The 13,354-nt window shown below is 45.1% G+C and overlaps 1 protein-coding gene across 3 annotated transcripts in view; it reads left to right on the top strand.

The window, feature by feature from the left end:
* Window positions 1-6,934, top strand: part of Dctn1 (dynactin subunit 1) — a 33,534-nt gene extending 26,600 nt beyond the window's left edge. For all 3 annotated transcript variants that reach the window (XM_023718364.1, XM_023718363.1, XM_023718362.1), the window contains 13 exons: window positions 62-130; window positions 374-436; window positions 540-689; window positions 848-1,009; window positions 1,096-1,227; window positions 1,432-1,557; window positions 2,259-2,401; window positions 2,663-2,829; window positions 4,465-4,598; window positions 4,710-4,902; window positions 5,160-5,239; window positions 5,966-6,055; window positions 6,452-6,934. In XM_023718364.1, the coding sequence (XP_023574132.1) occupies window positions 62-130; window positions 374-436; window positions 540-689; window positions 848-1,009; window positions 1,096-1,227; window positions 1,432-1,557; window positions 2,259-2,401; window positions 2,663-2,829; window positions 4,465-4,598; window positions 4,710-4,902; window positions 5,160-5,239; window positions 5,966-6,055; window positions 6,452-6,589 (1,647 nt within the window). In that variant the 3' untranslated portion in view covers window positions 6,590-6,934. The remainder of the gene's footprint in view (window positions 1-61; window positions 131-373; window positions 437-539; window positions 690-847; window positions 1,010-1,095; window positions 1,228-1,431; window positions 1,558-2,258; window positions 2,402-2,662; window positions 2,830-4,464; window positions 4,599-4,709; window positions 4,903-5,159; window positions 5,240-5,965; window positions 6,056-6,451) is intronic.
* The last annotated feature ends 6,420 nt before the right edge of the window (window positions 6,935-13,354 follow it).

The following is a 13,354-nucleotide window of genomic DNA, read 5'->3' as shown; positions in this document are numbered from 1 at the left end:
TGGGAAGAACTCCCCCCTCTTCCACAGGCTAAAGGCTGTTTTTTCTGTTCTCTCTCCCTAGCATCTGTATAGCATCCACCTAGCTGAACAGCCTGAGGACTCTACCATGCAGCTGGCTGACCACATTAAGGTGAAGTGGCTGGATCAGTAGTTTAGTCCCCTGCACAAATCAGAACAGAGGACGTTACAGCAAGAGATCAGGCCCCCAACGTGCATCACTTTGAGACTGGGATAGGGCCACCAAAGCCAAATCAAGAAAGCCAAAAGACCCACTTATAGATGGGTATGAGTGCGGGGTGGAAACTTCTTAGAGATGACAGTGGGGCAGAAAGTTCCTGGTGGGGCTGATGGCCGCATGCTTCTGTCCTCACAGTTCACCCAGAGTGCCCTGGACTGCATGAGTGTGGAGGTGGGGCGGCTGCGTGCCTTCTTGCAGGTGAGGGCGTGTCTGGAGCTATGGGAGCGACTCTCCCTCCTTGGTCTTTGCCCCCATCTGTAGTGCTGACTTAGTTCCCATTCATTTCCTGTTTCCTGCCTAGAGTGGGCAGGAGGCTGCTGATCTTGCCCTTCTGCTTCGGGACCTGGAAACATCATGCAGTGACATCCGCCAGTTCTGCAAGAAGATCCGAAGGCGAATGCCAGGGACAGATGCTCCTGGAATCCCAGCTGCACTGGCCTTTGGATCCCAGGTTTAGGGCCTTGAGTAGGGAAGGGAATGAAGCTGAATAGAATGGGGAGTGTCCTGGCGTGTTAAGATCTAGATCTTCAGGACAGTACTGGTTTTTGGGTAGTTGAGAACTGTAATGCTGCACTTGGGATGGGCTCTTGACTGTAGTCTGTCACACAGGTATCGGACACACTCCTAGATTGCAGGAAACACTTGACATGGGTGGTGGCTGTGCTGCAGGAAGTTGCAGCTGCTGCTGCTCAGCTCATTGCACCCCTGGCAGAGAATGAGGGGCTACCTGTGGCTGCACTGGAGGAGCTGGCTTTCAAAGCAAGCGAACAGGTTGGCCTAGATGACTGGATGACTGGGTAGAAGGATGAGAAGGTGGCCAGTGCGGGGCTCTCACTGCTGCCTTTGGGTCTGTGTAGATCTATGGGAGTCCTTCCAGCAGCCCCTATGAGTGTCTGCGCCAGTCATGCAACATCCTCATCAGCACCATGAACAAGCTGGCTACTGCTATGCAGGAAGGGGAGTATGATGCTGAGCGGCCCCCCAGCAAGGTAAGGGCAGATTTTGTTGGAGGGGCTCAGTGGCCTGGAGGAGCGGGACTTGCAGAATTACTACCTGGGGGAAGCCAGGGAGGCAGCAAAAGCAGTATCTTGCCTATATGGCAAGAATGTTTTTCCTGTAACTGGATCTCTGAAAGGAGCACTTTGATGATATCAGCTTCCATTCCCCCTACTCTGACCCACCTTATTTCTTAGCCGCCTCCAGTTGAGCTGCGGGCTGCAGCACTTCGTGCAGAAATCACAGACGCTGAAGGCCTGGGTTTGAAGCTTGAAGATCGTGAGACAGTTATCAAGGAGTTGAAGAAATCACTCAAGATTAAGGTGAGGATAGGGGTATAATCCTAGTGAAAAAAAACCCAGACACACGAGCTCAAGCATCTCATGGTTTCTCTTCTATGAGAAACCCAAGATATAAATAAAGAACAAAATAAAGGATATAAAGTAGGAAACAGAGAGATCCTTTGTAAAAAGGAAGGGGGACCAAGAGATAGAAGAATAGTGGAGGGAACAGAGAAGAAGGGAAAGTAAGAATTAAGATGTGTTACATATATGTACTAACTCCTCATGATGAATGTGATCATTATGTACTGCAAACATACTAATAAAAAAAAAAAAAAAGAAAAAGAAGGTAAAGGTAGGGTAGACTTGGAATTTGGGGCCCAGGAAGTATGGTGCCATCCAGGGCAGTAGCAAGTATGGGGACTGGGACTGAATTTGGAGGGAAAAAAAGGGCCAGGGAGCTGTTGGAGCTTTGTTTTCTTTTCTTTTCTTTTTTTCCCCCCTTCCTCCTCTTCCTTTTTCCCTTTTCTTTCCTCCCTGCCTTCCTCCTTCCCTCTCTCCCTCCCACTCTCTCTCTGCCATTCTGAGGATAAATCCAGGGTCTTGCAAGTGCTAGGCAAGCACTCTACCACTGAGACACATTCCTATTTCTGTCCGGGAGCTTTCTAGCTCATTTGGTCTAATGTAGGTCTTGAGGATGTAGGGAGGATGTCAGGGAATTAGAACCTCTCTGTCTTGTCCAGGGAGAGGAGCTGAGTGAGGCAAATGTGCGGCTCAGCCTCTTGGAGAAGAAGCTGGACAGTGCTGCCAAAGATGCGGACGAGCGCATTGAGAAAGTCCAGACTCGACTGGAAGAAACCCAGACGCTGCTGCGGAAGAAGGAGAAGTCAGGCACCTTCCCTGGGGCCCAGTTTCCTCCAGACTTCTTCCCTGGAGGCTCTCTATCACTAATCCTTTTCCCTCCCCTTATAGTGAGACACCCCATTTTCCATCTTTATTTCAACCCTATTGTTTCACCCCATCTTAAGCCTATGCTGCCTTGTCTCTGTCTCCTCACTAGCAAGGCTACCCCAAAGACCTATGGGAACTGAAGTCAGATGGGGCCTTGATGAAGGGACACTGCCCAAACCCATATTCTCTTTCACAGAGAGTTCGAGGAGACAATGGATGCACTCCAGGCTGACATTGACCAGCTGGAAGCAGAGAAGGCAGAGCTAAAGCAGCGGCTGAACAACCAGTCCAAGCGTACAATTGAGGGGCTCCGAGGGCCCCCTCCCTCAGGCATTGCCACACTGGTGTCTGGCATTGCTGGTGGTGAGTAGTGGTTTAGGCAGTGCTGCCAGAGGAGACTGTTGCTTTAGAGGACTTGGTTTGACTTCTGCCTCTTGTGGATGTTCAACCAAGAATATGTTCACCCAGTTCATTCTGCTGGCTTTCACCAAGTTTTCACTTGTCCTGAAGATGTGCAGAATTCCTCCGACTAAAATAGGTGATGACCAAGTTTGTCAGGGAAATTCAGAATGATGATGACAGTTGGACTATAGTAGCTGACCCTTTGGAGTCTACCCTCTGGCCTTTTGTCTTAGCTTTATGTTCCTAGGGGTTATCAGTCTGCTGCAAACGTTGAGGCAAGGCAAGGTTTCAGCCTTGCCTCAAACCCGCTCTTGCTTTTCCCTTGTTTAGGCACTGTACTTCCTCACTGAGCTCATGTGGCTTCATTTTATGGTGTGGTTGTCTTTTCCGTTGCATAATTCTCAGGGCTTCTCCAACCTTTCCTAGTCACTCCATATGGTTAAGGTTCTTTCATTAAGTGTTTTTACAGCTTCAGGCCCAGTTTCTCTCTTCCACCCAGTCTCTGGGTAAGGAAGTTGCTGTTGCATCTTGGTTCTCAGCTACATCATTTTGTTTCCCCTTCAGTTTCTTACTTATCCTTTCCATGTTCAGAAGATGTCTTGTGGGATTACACCATTAAGGTCTTTGGACTTTCCTCATTGTTCCTACATCTATTGTTTTGTTTTGTTCTTTTAGTATGTGTTTGCAATATATAAGATCACATTCATTGTGGGGAGTTGATATATGTATATAGCACATCTTAGTGCTCCTGTATCTTGTCTGCTTCTTCTCATCAAAGTCCCTGTCACTAGTGCCACTTGCTTTTGGGAGATAACCAAGTACCTTTGTGACATAGACTCCTGTGGTACAGTTGCATGTACTTTGGGGGAAGTCTTCAGAATTATCATCCTGTACTGTTTTAAACAAATATTGGTTCTGAAATCATGAAACATCCCCAAATCATGAAACTTTGACTCAGAGCAGAGGGGGAAACCTGAGGAACAAGAGAATGTGCTTGCATCCTCAATCCAAGCTTGGCTATTGGTGAACACCAAGGGGACAGACATGGGGCTCTCTGGCACACTCCTCGTTCCCTTTCTGGAAATGAAGTCAGGGATGGAGCGAGGGACAGCCTTACGTCTCAGGCACTTAATCCTTCACATCCTTCACAGTCACTTTTGTCATTCTTCTCACATCCTGATTTCTGGCCTCATTCTCTCTTGTTCTCTTTTTCTACACATTTCTACTCTTGCTCCAAGGGCAAGGACAGGCCTGGTATTGTAAGGAGGCAAGAATGATTAGGCCAAGGGTTTTCCTGCAGGTCGAGTCCAGGATTCCTCTGATATGTCCCCTATCTCCAAATTGTCTAATTTCTCTCTCCTCTTTCCCTGCTCCCCATGGGCTATCCTGAGCACAGAGGAACAGCAGCGAGGTAGAGATCTAACCCGGTTGGGGCTTACGAGACATGGTGGGCACTGGGCCTGGGGGAGCAGGGTGATATTTCCCACGGTTTGGGAGCAGCTAGGATTGGAGGTGGGAAAGAGAGGGAAGGGAAAGAGCAGCAACAAAGCCCAGTTTTCCTCCTGGGGCTAAGGACGTTTGTTATGGTATCCACAGGGGTCACACCTGGGCAGGCTCCAGGGTCCTTGCCTGGCCCGGGGCTGGTGAAGGACTCACCCCTGCTGCTTCAGCAGATCTCTGCCATGAGGTTGCACATCACTCAGCTCCAGCATGAGAACAGCATTCTCAAGGTGAGGAGCTCTCAAGGAGAACTGGGGTGGAGGACAGAGCGTACCTGTCCCATTGACGATGCTTGGCAAAGGCCTGTCATCTCTTACCACTGCCCCTCTTTTCTCCCACAGGGAGCCCAGATGAAGGCATCCTTGGCAGCCCTGCCCCCTCTGCATGTTGCAAAGCTTTCCCTCCCACCCCACGAGGGCCCTGCTAGTGACCTAGCAGCTGGTGTGCTGTATCGTAAGACCAGTCAGCTGCTGGAGACATTAAATCAGCTGAGCACGCATACTCATGTAGTAGATATCACTCGTGCCAGCCCTGGTATGTACTTGCTGATCCCTGAGATCAATAACATCCCTTCTCCTTAGACCAAGATTTCGCTCCTGCTCAAGCAGTCCCTTCACATAGAGGCTTTCCCCAGCAGTGTCCTTTACCTTCAGAGTTCAGTTTACCTGATTCTCTCACTGTCTCTCAAGTGCCCACTCCATGAAAAAATTCACTACCTGCTATCCTGACTTAGTCCTTTTCAGCTGCCAGCCTGGGCCTTGGTGGGCCTGACCAGCTTTCCCTTCTAACAGCTGCCAAGAGCCCATCGGCCCAGCTTATGGAGCAAGTGGCTCAGCTGAAGTCTCTGAGTGACACCATTGAGAAGCTCAAGGTCAGCTGAGGCCCTGCCCTTCCCCACCCTACTGAGGTCACTATAGAGCATTCACTGATAGAGCCAAACACCTTTGGAGTTCCTTGGGGGCCGGCCCCACTGTAGATGGCCCACTGGGGAGAGGGTGGAAGAGAAGGCAGAATTTTTGCCTTGGGAAATAACTGTCTTGGTGAAAACAGAAGATACATTCTTAACAAAATACAAGGGTTGGGTTTAGCTTTATGGTGTGCAATTTAAGCTGTAGCTTGTCAGAACTGAGATTGCTGTGGGGTAGAATGCTCAGGCCTGGCTTCCCAGAGTCAGTAGAAGTTGAACTGAGTCTTATGAGGATCTTAGGGCCAGCCAAATAGCTTAGCAGATTAATGTGCCTGCACAGGGGTGGGGGTTCATCCCTGGGCCTGTCCCCGGGGCACAACCAGACAGCAATTGAGACAGCATTCCTAGCTCTTGGGAGGCTGTAAACAGATGGATTACTCTGAGTCTGATCTAGTAGTGAGACCCTGAACATCCTGTAGATCCTTCCCTAAAATACAAAAAAAAAAAAAAAAAGAGGATCTTTAAAGGAGGGATGTTAGAGTGAGGATGTGGTTGGAGGTGAGAGCAAAAGCATAGCAACAGAAAAGACATAGTCCTGTCCTCCTGGTGTTAGTAATTATAAAACCAGGGAGGTTTTGTGCTAATTTGTGGGAAGGTCCACTAAATGAATTCTTGTCTTTTCCTCCCTAGGATGAAGTACTTAAAGAGACAGTATCACAGCGCCCTGGAGCCACAGTCCCCACTGACTTTGCTACTTTCCCTTCATCAGCCTTCCTCAGGGTAAGGGGAGTTTGGGGAAGAGGATGGCATAGTGTGGAGGGTCCAAATGGGTCCTCTCCCTCCTCCAGAGTTTGAAGAGACCTCTGGAGTCTCAGGTCCAACTACTGAGCACACTCTGACTTATCTAGCTAGTCTGAGTCTTTCTTGCAAGCTAACTCATAATTGCTTGCTATTCCGGTATATTAGCATGTAAAACAATACCTTCCATGACTTTAATGCCATGAATCAAAACTCCTTTGTGAGGCTATGTGCCCTGTTCTAATTTGAAAAATATGGCCACCATTTACTCAAAAATCTCAGTTATCCAGGGGCTGCCTGGGAATCAGGGACTTCTTCAGTAGCCCACAGTTTAAGTGAGCCCCTGACCTGAGCTCTTCTTTCCTCTCCAACCTCAAGGCCAAGGAAGAACAGCAGGATGATACAGTCTACATGGGCAAAGTGACCTTCTCGTGTGCGGCTGGCCTTGGACAGCGACACCGGCTGGTGCTGACCCAGGAGCAGCTGTACCAGCTTCACAGTCGCCTCATCTCCTAAGCACTCCTTCTGCTACTGTCCCCTTCTACCCCCAGCCTTCCTGGTGCCACTCGGCCCAATGCACAGCCACCTCAGCCAGCCCTAGGTAGAACCATGTGGGCTAAAAACTTCCTGCCTTGTTCAGCTTTGCTCCCATCTTGCAAAGAGTCCCACTCCTGCCCCTTAACCTGTGTTCCCTCATTCCTGTCCCCAGGCATTTTCTGTAAGTTGCTGTTCAGCTGCTCTCTCTTTCCTGAGGGGCCTCAGGGCATGTGGGGGGTAGGCTGGGACCCCCACCACCAAAGGTTGAGTGAGGTTCCCCTGATTGAGGACTTCACCCTTTGATTAAAGCAACTTCTGCTTCAATACTTTCTGTGTGGTGTTGAGGCTGGGTTTGGACCATTTGGCTCAGAGCCAGGGCAAAAAAGGGATTCTGAAGCACTTTGTCTGTATCACCTTTGAGGGTCACTCTGTAGTGACCAGTACAGTGCCGTGCCCCTCAAATGCGTGTGCAGTAAGTTACTCTGAGCGAAGGGAAAGAAGTAACATGTAGGTGTGTAGGTTCATTGAGGGAGTTCAGAGAACTGGGGGTGGGTCACTCTGCCAGCCCTGCTGTGTTTCTACTGTTCTTCAGACCAGTTTCTAGAGTTAAAATACTTACGTTCACCATTCTAGGCAACTTTGTGGTGCACCAACTAGGAACATTTACTAAATGGGGGGAAGTTGAAGCAATTAGCTGCTAAGAAAGGATGGAAGTTGTGACAACTATTCCCAAATCCCACTATAAATTATTAGCAGTTGGGGAGCTACTTTACAAAATTTTTAGATTTCTGGGTCATGTCCTAGACTTACTGAAATAGCTCAAGGGTTGGGATCCATTGGGCTTGTGAGCAGTATCCTAGCATTTGAGAACTTAGTTTCAGTTTAGTTTAGTTAACTTTCTCCTTGATAAGCTTTTTCATTGCCTACTTGGGGAAAAATATCAAGCCCACACTGCCAAAGAGCTCTGATCCAGAGGATTCCTTTTTGCTTGGAACTATGTGTGTCTGGGTTGGGTCCTCCACAGGAGCAGCTTGCATGAAAGGAGGGGGCAAGCAGGAAGAAGGTACACAGAGGGCTTCCTTCCTTCACCAGTAGTCCTGTATTGCTTTATACTAGTACATGTCTGGTTTCCTTGCAATTGGTAATTAGTTCCACCATCGCCCTCTCCCTTTAGCAGATTCCTTCAGTGTGCCTTCTGTCTGCATCCCCCAACACACATAGTTGAGGAAAATGGTGAGTTACATTCTAGACATAAATTTGAGGTGTCTGAAACACCTCTGAATGGAGATGTTCATTGGGTAGTTGGATCCACCTGGGACCTGAGCTTAGCAGAGAAGCCCACCTTGGAGATCAAAGTCTAGAGAATAAGTGGGGTGCAATCAGTGGTGATTGAAGGAATTGCTTGGATGAGTTTCCCATCTTAATTCAGATTACTTGGAAAACCAGACCTGGAGCAAAACTGTGACCAGTGCTTTAATTGGAAGGTGCAGTCCTAGAGCAGTGAGACTCAGGTAAGGAGAAAAGAATCAAAAGTTTTGTTTAGTGAGTTGCCCACTTTGCTTCACAGGGACACAACTGGTCACTTGCCTGAGTGAGATGTCTCAAGACAGATTGCACAGAAACTCCAGGCCAGGGACTGATGGGGGGACAGAGGAAGTTCACCTGCCCTCCTGCCTGTCCCTATTTGAAGTTTGCCCTGGGGAGCATTACCTCCTTCTCATTAAGGCGATCGTGTGTGGCATGGCATTTCTTCCAGATCCTGAAGTCCTGAGGGAACAATAGGGGGATAAGGAGTGAGTCAGAGCTGGTGCTAGAGTAAATTTATATCTCTCTCTAATTTTATTATGGAAAATTTTAATTTGCTAATGAGAGTAGAGTATGATAAATCTACATATACCATCCTTCCCATTTTATAGCTGATCTGACACCACCTGTAGTCTGTGTCCCCTCCCTGTAGATTATTTTGAAGCAAATCCTAGACATTTTATCATCTCTTTCATCTTATGAAAGTATTTTTGGTTTTGTTCTTTTTGTGTGTGTGTGCTTTCTGAAACATATGTTAAGTCACTATAGACAGTAATTGAAAATTTCAACCTAAGATCTTGCTATTTCACCACGTAATGAAAGATAGAAAAGCACTAAGCTTTCATACCTTTAATTTTAGTGATATCTGAGATTTTTAAGTGCCTACCTTTATAGTATCATACTTGTGCTGCTTATTCAATTTTATGACCACATATGAGTTAAACCATGCAGTATCTTCTGACTTGACTCCTTAAATGAAATAGTATTTGTGTGAGTTATCCATGTGCCACTGTAGGCTGTAGAACAGTGACTTAATACATGAGCTCCAAATGGCTTCAGGGAGATTTGAACATTGGACATTTGGTGAATTATTTTTAGGTTTAATAATAGTATTGTAGTTTTTTTAAGCATTCTTATCTTTTAGGAATACTAAAATACTTTAAAATGTAAGCTATGTATGGTGATGCATTCTTGTAACACCAGCACTTGAGAGGTGGAAACTTGAGATGTCACAATCCATAGTCAGCTTCATTAAATGGTTTTTCAGTTCATTTCACTACTTTATTTGTAGCAACCAAATTTTCAACCCCTTTCAAACCTCTTTGAGTCCTTTCAAATCAAGAGGTGCTGTCTTCAACTTGTATTCAACTTTGTCATTAAATTGGCATTGGAAGATCATTTCATTGATGAACTCCCTGAAAAGGTGCTTAAGACTATCTGCTGGTTCAGTGTAAGGATTCTGATTATTCTCAAATCCATATATCATACGTTATAACTCTTTTGAGAAAAAAATATCTTTTTCCAGGTCCATCTCTAGGGTTTTGTTTTTTCTTAATTTTCTTTTCTTTTCAAAGGTGGTATTTTCTTCTCCATCTTTTCCTTTTTTTTTTTATACCACGGATTGAACTCAGGATGTTGTGCTTGCCAGGCAGGCACTTACGCCACTGAGCTATCTCCCTGGTCCTCTTCTCCATCTTTTCAATGTTATTTTACTTCTTCAAGTCTGCCATCTATACCTTGCCAATATTATTCATCACTGGACACAGCTGATGGCTGCAATACTGTAGCCATATAGAGCAGCGCTGGATCTGGTGCTAAGTCTTTGCTATCAGAGACTGCAGCTGGTGCTGCCCACGGGAGAAGCAAGAATATCCCCATGTGAAAGGATATCCATATCACTGCCTCTAGAGTTAGATTTGCAGTGGCTGGTGAGGTGACATTACTGATAGCAGGGGAATAGTGATACCTTCAGTTGGGGGTGGGAGTAGACGTAGACCTCTAGTCCTTTGCAGTTCTGGGATTAGAAACATCATCTCTTTGTTGTAATGTTGACATTAGTCAACTTTAGAGTCTTCTTTATGTCCAGATCTAGCTTGGGATGAGTGTCTCTTTTCTGAGATTCTTTGGACAACTCAGATACTGCTTTATCTCTCTTACAGTGATTTTGCAAGACATTAAAAGCATTAGTCTGGTCTCTGAGGCCAGTGTCAGCGAAAGCACTATGCCTGCACCATCGTCATCCTGGAACCACATTACAAAGTAGAAGCTGGAATCTCTGCAGTGTCAGAGTATTTTACAGGTGCCTGAACAAACAGCTTTCCTAGCATTATATACCCAAATTGCCCTAGGCCTTCTTCCCTTTTGAAGTAATTTGGAGGTGACAGGCTGTGCAGCCTGGCCCAGATTCTATCCCATAGCCCTGTGGAGGCACAGAACTGGATCTAGTAGAGGCTGAAGCCCAGCTTGTGCATAAAACAGGCTCATATCCTCACTTGGCCACTCTCTTGGCTCGTCTCTTTCTGCCTATAAAGTTTAATTTGTGGGCTATTGCTTGCCTTTTAAATAATTTAAATTTTCTTTTTCAGTACTGGGGATTAAATTTAGGACCTTTTCACAGAGCTATATCCCCAGTCAGCCTGCCTGCTTATCTGTCTGAGAAAGGGTCTCATGAAGATGCTCATGCTGGGCTTGAACTTATGCTCCTTTGTTTGCAATCTCCCAGGATACTATAGTTAACACATTGGCAATGAGGCTTAATTCATATTCTTTCTGCCATGTAACTTAAACTGCTGGTGGTACATATATGACTGCTCTATGCATTACAGTGCCTCTTCTCCCACCAGTCGTACATGCTGACTGATGGAACAGTCATGCATGTACCACTGGTGGTTCAAGCCAGCAGGAACTTGTTAATGGTATGTGCCACCACACCCAGCTTCTTGCTTGTTTTTTCCTTTTATTTGTTTTTTTTTTTTTTTTTTTTTGAGAGAGAGAGAGAGAGAGAGAGAGAGAGAGAGAGAGAGTGTGTGTGGTGTGTGTGTGTGGCCAGCTCAGCCCACCAGGGGGCGGGGCTGGCTGGCATGTGGTGCTGGGGGATTGAACCGCGGTCCCTGATGCTTTGCCAAGCTTGTTCCAAGTAGGTGCCTTAGACCACTGAGCCATCTCTCCAGCCCCTCCTTTTATTTGTTAAAGGAACTATTTTTCAAAGTCTGTCCTATGTGGAAGCAGTTCCATTTTCTAGTGTCTTCTTTAGTTTCTGTGGTGCTTTGAAATTTTCTTTGTAGAGATCTTTCACTTGCATATTAAAAAAAATTTTTTTAGGGGGTGTATGGGGAATCAAACTCAAGACCTCATGCTTCCCAGGCAGGTAGTGTGCTGCTGAGCTATACCCTTGGCCCAAGATCTTTTACTTCCTTGGTTATATTGATCTCTAGGTTTTTTCTAAAAGCTTTTGTGTGTGTGTGTGTGTGTGTGTGTGTGTGTGTGTGTGTAACTGAGGATTGAACTCAGGCCCTTGTGCTTGCCAGGCAAGCGCTTCTTCTACTGAGCTATCTCCCCAGCCCCTAAAAGCTATTTGGAATGGAATATTTTATTGATTTCTTTCTCAGCTAGTCTATTATTAGTATATAAAACATTATTGATTTTTAAATGTTGATTTTGCATCCTGTTACCTTGCTGAGTTTATCAGCTCTAAAGTGTGGATTAAGAAAAAAAAACAAAACTGTGTCCTCATAGTGTTAACAGATTCCTCTTTCTTCTGCATTTTCTAATTGTTAAATGGTTACATTTACAGCAGTGGTTCTCAAAGTGTGATCCCTTTATCAGCACTTGTCAATATCACCTTGAGAGACTGTAGAAAATGCTGCCTTCTACCTCCCCAGAGAATCTGCCATGAAGATCCCTGTCTTAGTGCAGCCCCTGATCCCATTTGAATGAAGTCTCTCACTGAAGCAGAAATATCTGAGCAGGTGGTGTGGGGAAGGGTAAGGCTATAACAGTTGTTATTTCTAAATTTTTATATCATTAAATCTTTGGACTTTTTTTGCATAATATCATAAATGGAATGGTAAACTTATGGTGAAAATGCTTAGCTGATTTAATGTGCTTTAAAAATGTTTAGTTACTCATGATCCAGTTGTTCCCTGCCCTTCACTAAGTAAGGGGACAGGTGTTCACTGTCCCTGACGCTTAGGCCACCAAATCTTGACTTTCTGGAAAACAAGGTAGCTCAGATATGTCAGACCCTCTTCTCTCAAGACTGGAGTTTTAGGTTACTTACATAATCAACAGCCAAAAGCACTTTGCTTAGATTCTTGGCTAGGACCATTAGGTGCTGCACTAGTTTATCAAGATTCCACGGAGAGTATAAACTAGGCTTGATGTTTTCCTTTCCAAGGGACCCTCTAATCTTTAGTAGAGAGGGTCAGCCCAGTATTGGCCAACTTGGAAAGCAATCTGGGCCTCTTCAAGCAGTTTAGTAAGGGCCAGTAAGTGGAACTGAACATTCATGAACTCCTGGAGTAAACAACTTGTCTACTACATTGGGAAATCAAACTTTTTCCAAAGCTTCAATGAACAACTCTAAGGTAAATCACTTTTAATCTATCTTGAGATTCCTTTATCAGAAAAAGCAAAGAGGCTGGGGAGATGGCTCAGTGGAATAAGCACTTCCCTGGCAAGTGCAAGGGCCTGAGTTCAATCGCCAGTTCCACAAAAAATAAACAAACAAAATAAAGCAAAGAATAGGTTACATGCATTTATTAATATTCATGGAACTGAAGCTAAAATTTGATTTTGCTATATATAAAGTTTTAAAAGTTAATTAAAACGTACAAAAATTAACAAATGATAGGGGCTGGTGAGATGGCTCAGTGGTCTAAAGCACCTACTTAGAACAAGCTTAGTAAAGCACAGGGACCACGGTTCAATCCCCCAGCACCACATGCCAGGCAGCCTGGCCCCCAGGTGGGCTGAGCTGGCCACACAAAAAAAAAATAAATAAAATAAATAAATTTAAAAAAACAAACAAATGATAGACCATTACTATACCTTGTTGAAGTTTTCATAGGCCCCAGTATTAAAAATGACATAACAATGAAATTCATTTTTAGTGAAAAGAAATCCTAACTGTATCTCAGGATGTAAAACATTAGTCTTTTGTTTAAGATCAAGATAATGTTGCTTGAAAAAGTACTGTGCCTGTGAAAACAGTGGGAGGGCAAAGTGAAGAAAAGTGAAGAGGCTAGAACTTACCCATTGTACTCTTGATGGACACTGGGGTGGTTTCCAAGTTTGAGTACCTACCAACTATGTTATATAAACATTCTTTCCTATTCATGTGCTCTGATATACTTATGCAAAGCTTTCTCTAAGGAAATTAGTTGGTCATTTGATACATGTATTTTCATTTTTATTAAATATTATCATATTGTTTTTTTT

The sequence above is a fragment of the Octodon degus genome, unplaced genomic scaffold (genome assembly GCF_000260255.1).
Source record: "Octodon degus isolate 3935 unplaced genomic scaffold, OctDeg1.0 scaffold00058, whole genome shotgun sequence".
Classification (NCBI taxonomy): Eukaryota; Metazoa; Chordata; class Mammalia; order Rodentia; family Octodontidae; genus Octodon; species Octodon degus.
Note: the sequence above shows the minus strand (reverse complement) of the source record. Positions and strands in the feature narration are given on the sequence as shown.